General features: G+C 38.1%; 1 protein-coding gene across 4 annotated transcripts in view; it reads right to left on the bottom strand.

The window, feature by feature from the left end:
• Positions 1-6,965, bottom strand: part of DEK (DEK proto-oncogene) — a 30,977-nt gene that overhangs the window by 20,942 nt on the left and 3,070 nt on the right. For all 4 annotated transcript variants that reach the window (XR_826032.1, XM_010848815.1, XM_010848814.1 and 1 more), the window contains 4 exons: positions 5,004-5,105; positions 4,670-4,779; positions 3,128-3,222; positions 2,116-2,236 (listed from right to left, as the gene is read on the bottom strand). Coding sequence is in view for 3 of the 4 variants with exons in the window: in XM_010848815.1 (XP_010847117.1) it covers positions 2,116-2,236; positions 3,128-3,222; positions 4,670-4,779; positions 5,004-5,105 (428 nt within the window). In the remaining variant the exon portion in view is untranslated. The remainder of the gene's footprint in view (positions 1-2,115; positions 2,237-3,127; positions 3,223-4,669; positions 4,780-5,003; positions 5,106-6,965) is intronic.

Here is a 6,965-nt window from a genome sequence, read left to right on the forward strand (position 1 = left end):
TACTCCTTGGAAGGAAAGTTATGACCAACCTAGATAGCATATTCAAAAGCAGAGACATCACTTTGCCAACAAAGGTCCGTCCAGTCAAGGCTATGGTTTTTCCTGTGGTCATGTATGGATGTGAGAGTTGGACTGTGAAGAAGGCTGAGCACCGAAGAATTGATGCTTTTGAACTGTGGTGTTGGAGAAGACTCTTGAGAGTCCCTTGGACTGCAAGAAGATCCAACCAGTCCATTCTGAAGGAGATCGGTCTTGGGTGTTCTTTGGAAGGAATGATGCTAAAACTGAAACTCCAGTACTTTGGCCAGCTCATGCGAAGAGTTGACTCATTGGAAAAGACTCTGATCTGGGAGGGATTGGGGGCAGGAGGAGAAGGGGACAACAGAGGATGAGATGGCTGGATGGCATCACTGACTCGATGGACGTGAGTTTGAGTGAACTCTGGGAGATGGTGATGGACAGGGAGGCCTGGCGTGCTGCAATTCATGGGGTCGCAAAGAGTCGGACACGACTGAACTGAATTGATATATCAAAATGGGCTTCCCTGGTGGCTCAGTCTGTAAGAATAATCTGTCTCCAATTCAGCAGACCTGAGTTCAGTCCCTTGGGTAGGAAGATCCCCTGGAGAAGGAAATGGCAACCCATTCTAGTATTCTTGCCTGGGAAATCCCATGGACAGAGGAGCCTGGTGGGTTATCATCTATGGGGTCACAAAGAGATATGATTTAGGGACTAAGTCACCACTACCAAATATCAAAATAACTCACATAAACAAAAGCTCTAGAGGTCCTCATTAAGTTTAAGAAAATCATAGGGTCTTGAAGCTAAACACATTTGAAAACCACTAAGGAAAAGTTGAATTAAAAGCATCCCTCATAATTCAGACAACTTAGTAACTGCTTCTGGGGAAACAGTGTTCAAACTCATCTTATAGATAAACCAATGAGAATTCTATCCCCATCATCTCTTCAATTTGTAGCTACATGACAAAAATATCCTTAGGCATCACTGTCCAGCTAATAGTCAACAGGACCAAGAGCAGGCAAAAATAAAAGTCCCAGAGCTATTTCCCAGTTTTCTAATCGTAATGCCCTTCTCTCCTCACTAATGGACTCTGAGCTCCTAGGTCTTCTAGATCTCTCCTCAATTCTTTCCTATTAAGATGAGAAAATAAGAAAATAACTGCTAAAAGACTTAAGCTGAAAAGGCAAGTTCAGATAATTACCACTTCAATTCAGTGATGTCCTTTGCTACTGTTAAACAATTTGGGCAAATCTAATCCGGATTTGAAGCTGAAACTCCAATACTTTGGCCACCTGATGTGAAGAGCTGACTCATTTGAAAAGACCCTGATCTTGGGAAAGATTGAAGGCGGGAGAAGAAGGGGATGACAGAGGATGAGATGGTTGGGTAGCATCACCGACTCAATGGACACGAGTTTGGGTCAACTCTGGGAGTTGGTGATGGACAGGGAGGCCTGGCGGGGAGCGGTTCATGGGGTCACAAAGAGTTGGACACAACTGAGTGACTGAACTGAATCCAGATTTTAGAAGAATGGCAAAAACCACAAGACCATTTCACTCCCCTGTCCAGCTCCTGGGCTCTCTTGATGTTTCTAGAAATCCAACCCAAGAAACTTCAAAAAGCCAGCTTTTTTCCACCCCTTTTTCATAACCTTATTCCAGTATCTAGTAAATCTCTGGCTCTAGCACACCACCTTGTCTTTCTGGATCTGATTACAGGATGTACACCCTCCCTCACCAGTCCAATACTTCCTCCTCAGCCCTACTTCTGTTCAAGTATCTTCTAGATGCATAACTCTGGATTCTTTGTATTTCTGTCCCATTTGACATTTAGATAACAATTATCTATCTTTCTTAATCTTAAATCCTTTATGCTTGATAAGGGAGAACACATCTGTATGCCTTCTCTGTTTTCTCTATCAAAATTGTTGTGGGTATGTTAACCAAAGGCAAATTCTTTGAATGCAGACGATATTACTGAATATTGATAGCAATGCTGCTAACTATTAAAATGTTCATTAAAAAAAAGACAGAGAAAGGAGAGGCTAAAAAGAATTGATTTGTTACTGAAATAGTAAAAATTGATCCTCACTTTGCCAGAAGGCTTTGGATGCATTAAAAAATTCAAGATCCTTTTCACCAGTTCACTATTTACACCCGATCTCTCCAAGTCAAGAACCTCGCAGATGCTCTTTAACATGGCATTTCTAAATCTGAAAAAGAAAATGGAAAAAGCCAATGTGATTACATAGGAAAATTTATAAACATTCTCCACAATGTAAAGATAAGAGCTAACCCAACTGGCTCAGCCACAAACATTAAGAAAGCAGTCAGTGTTTCTCTGAATCTTAGAAGTACTCCCAATAATCTTGACTGGTGCATGCACAAAATATAGCCAGGTACTATTATAAACAGAAAACATCATTTACCATTTAAGTTTTAATGGTGGTATAAGAAAAAACTTACTTCATTCACTAGAAAATAATGTAAAATATTTCATTACTTAAAATTCACAAACTTGTTAATTCTTCTGGCTGGTGATTAAATACTACATTTTCCCCTGAGTATTCCTACTGACAATGTCTCAAAGAAAGTAATAGGTAATCATATTTAATACTCAAGTTTTAAACTACAGGGGACTTAATACAGAACTTTTAAGAATGTATCATCTCATTAAAAAAATTATTTAAAGAATATATCATCTTGTCTGCATTAGGGTGGAAATTATTTCTATTAACTTGATTATCTTCAAAACAGTTTAAATGGCACTTATAAGTGAGGGAATGGAGTGGCTGACACAGAATAGGAGTCAAGAGTTTTTACTACATTTACATTCCCTTTGGACCTTCTCGATTTGGGGCTGGGTGAATGATTTACCTCTGTGTATCGTTCTTCTAAGGAACAGAAATGTCTTTGAGCTTTCAATAATCTTGATAGCCACTATTTTTCAGAAAGCAAGTCAATAGTTTATGATGACATGGTCTTGGAATTTAAAGCAAAGAATCAGCAGTCTACTGAAAATGTAAGGGCAGTTATACTTAAATGTTAAAAAAAAAAGCTGAAGCACATTAATCTAAACGTGATTATTTATAAAGATAACTTACTTTTTCAACATTTCTTCCTTCTTTTTATATTGGATACTTCCTTTTTCAAATGGAAAGCCACTGAACTGACCCACATTCTTCTTTAATGAGGACACCTGAAAATATTTCTCCTATTATTAATGCTACTTATTACCCAGTAATGTAAACAAGAAAAATTTCAAAGCCAACATTTTTCTTTTCACATCAGTCTCCATATTACAATACTGGTTTATTCCACATTTTAAAATTCACAATGGAAAAGTGCATTTGTTACTAAAATATTAACATTATAAAATGTTTACAAACAAAATGTTATCTGATAGCACCCAGGGATGTGGAAAGTTACTACTTAGAAGACACTCTCATTCCCTGGCAGTTCAGTGGTTCCAGCTCCCCGCTCTCACTGTCAAGGCCCAGGTTCATTCTCTGGTTGGGGAATAAATATTCCACAAGCCAGGCAGTGCAGCCAAAATAAATAAATAACGGGGAAAAAAAAAAATTCCCTAAGTAATACAAGTTACCAGTAATATTAATTTTTCATTCAAGAAAGTCAGGGATTTATTCTTTAAAAAGTAAAGAACAGAGTCCCTCCAAAAGTCAATACCATTTAGCAGTAATGGGACTTGTGTAGATCAGACTATTGTCAGGGTTGAATGAGGTAACACACATGAAAACAAAGCTTACCACACTTCAGACGGTCTAACAATGTCAAGCTTTACTTTGCCCATGCACAGCCCAAAGCGAAGTGTCCTCAGGTGTATGGAATACTGAAGTTGTGTGTACAGTATTATGATCAGTAAATGAAACACTGATTTATTTTAACAAACTGTCAGCAAAAATTATCCCGATTTATCAGATATTTCCTCAAAAAATGAAACAATATTCTGTACTGTTTATTCTGAATGGCTAGAATCATTCAAAAAATAAATTTCTTCTAACACAGTTAAAGATAACTAAATCAAAACTTTGATTTCACAATCTGAAATTTTAGTTTGGCTTAAAAACAACTATGGGGTTCCCTTATAGCTCAGTTGGTAAAGAATCCACCTGCAGTGCTGGAGACCCCAGTTCGATTTCTGGGTTGGGAAGATCTGCTGGAGAAGGGAGGGATAGGCTACCCACTCCAGTATTCCTGGGCTTCCCCTGTTGCTCAGCTGGTAAAGAATCTGCCCATAAGGCAGGAGACCTGGGTTCGATCTCTGGGCTGGGAAGATCCCCTGGAGAAGGGAAAGGCTACCCATTCCAGTTTCTGGCCTGGGGAATTCCATGGACTATATAGTCCATGGGGTCGAAAGGAGTCGGACACGACTGAGCAACTTTCACTTAAAAACAACAATATAAAGAGCTCTGGATGTTACAATACTAATGGCTATATCTAGCTACATGTCCTAGGATATGTCATTAAACTGTCTGTCAGTTGGCTCACTTTTATGGAATGGAGATTGATCTAATTGATTTAGTTCTGCAACTAAAGTCCTTTCCAGAACTAAAATTATGTTCCTGTTGTAAAGTATTTTAACACATAAGTACACTACTAGGTAAAAAGTATAAAAAAGGTCTTACTGTTCCTGGTCTGTTGTAAAGCAGTTTATGGAGATTTCTAAGTTCATCTGTTTTCTTCTTACTCAAGAAGAAATGTATCCTTTCAATTTCACAAAGTTTCTGCCCTTTTCCTAGAGGAAAAAAAATACCATGTTAAACACCCATTATGTGTTAGAACATTTAATGAGAATTATTTTTAGAGCTTAGTTTACATATAACTTCTGCTCTCATAGAACAAATTAAATTACACCTGTAATATATTAGTACTTAGTAAACACTAAAAACTAAACACTGCTAACCATCATTTTGTATACTGAGGCATTTTTACTACAGAATGAAAGGAATATAAACTTACCTTGTGCGATTGTAAATGGCTCTCTTTGTAAGGAAGAGACTTGCATCGTCAACCTCTCTACTTTCTTCTTTTCCCTCTTGCCTTCCACAATGAGGCTCTTTTCTAGAAGTTAATTTAACACTTCTTAAGTAACAAAAAGCTTAAAGGATGTATTATATAAACATGTAGGGGAAAAAAACTGTAGAAACCTAGTATCTTATTCTCCTAAGTATGATTTAGAGAAGCAAATGACACAACAGAGGTGAAAATACTTGGTAAGTTAGTATTATCACTGAAATTTTTAAAATTTTATCTACCCGGCCAACCTCACAGAGGAACTGGTGTTTAAAAAAAAAAAAAAAAATCAGAAGGCAAACAAACTTTTATCCAGCTACAATTATTGCTACAGAAGTCAATTTGTGAAAAATCACCAAGATGCTCATTAATCTACAATTTGATTAGACATATTCTATTTATTGGGATTCTGTTTACTGTACATCAGAAAACAGCAAGTTAAAATTTAGATAAAAGAAATTCAAGAGATAACCAAAGAAAATAGTAATTTAGTAAGCTGACAGAAGAAAGAAAAAGAAGAACAAGGCAGAGCACCCAGGTTAGTTACTACAGCTAGGGTAAAATTAGGCAAGTTAACATTTAAGGCAATCAACTGGGATGCCATTACTTTGTAGTTCAATAAATGATATTCATAATAATGGTCATAAAACCGTGGGAAAAAAAAGTTTTGCAATGTTTCGTCTGGACTGCAGTTTTTTACTTTAACACTTAAAACATTAAGCTGGATTTTCTAAAACCCATTTACTTTCTGACTGAGATAAACTCAGACAAATATGAGGACACTAATTACATATTGGTGGCAGGCCTTCCATTCTTTCACCTGAATGCCTTTTTTGTGCAAAGCTGCACTAGATACTAAGGGCGCATCAACAGATGGTTAAGAAATTGAGGGATTCCCCTGGTGAGTTCTCAATGCTGGGGCCCTGGGTTTGATCCCTGGTTGGGGAACAAGATTCCACATGCTACAACTAAGATCATGTGCAGCCAAATAAATAAAAATAATATTTAAAAAAAAAAAAAAGGAAATTGAATATTTCCTGAAAAGAGACCATGTCTAGTAGAGTCTTCTGCTGCTGCTGCTAAGTTGCTTCAGTCGTGTCCGACTCTGTGCGACCCCATAGACAGCAGCCCACCAGGCTCCGCAGTCCCTGGGATTTTTCAGCCAAGAGTACTGGAGTGCGGTGCCATTGCCTTCTCCGAGTAGACAATTTCATGCAAAGATGGGCTCGACAAAGGACAGAAATGGTATGGACCTAACAGAAGCAGAAGATATTAAGAAGAGATGGCAAGAATACACAGAAGAACTGTACAAAAAAGATCTTCACGACCCAGATAATCACGATGGTGTGATCACTGACCTAGAGCCAGACATCCTGGAATGTGAAGTCAAGTGGGCCTCAGAAAGCATCACTACGAACAAAGCTAGTGGAGGTGATGGAATTCCAGTTGAGCTATTCCAAATCCTGAAAAATGATGCTGTGAAAGTGCTCCACTCAATATGCCAGCAAATTTGGAAAACTCAGCAGTGGCCACAGGACTGGAAAAGGTCAGTTTTCATTCCAATCCCAAAGAAAGGCAATGCCAAAGAATGCTCAAACTACCGCACTCATCTCACACGCTAGTAAAGTAATGCTCAAAATTCTCCAAGCCAGGCTTCAGCAATACGTGAACGGTGAACTTCCAGATGTTCAAGCTGGTTTTAGAAAAGGCAGAGGAACCAGAGATCAAATTGCCAACATCCGCTGGATCATGGAAAAAGCAAGAGAGTTCTAGAAAAACATCTATTTCTGCTTTATTGACTATGCCAAAGCCTTTGACTGAGTGGATCACAATAAACTGTGGAAAATTGTGAAAGAGATGGGAATACCAGACCACCTGATCTGCCTCTTGAGAAATTTGTATGCAGGT

This window comes from Bison bison, unplaced genomic scaffold, assembly GCF_000754665.1.
Source record: "Bison bison bison isolate TAMUID 2011002044 unplaced genomic scaffold, Bison_UMD1.0 scf7180017864274, whole genome shotgun sequence".
Taxonomy (NCBI): Eukaryota; Metazoa; Chordata; class Mammalia; order Artiodactyla; family Bovidae; genus Bison; species Bison bison.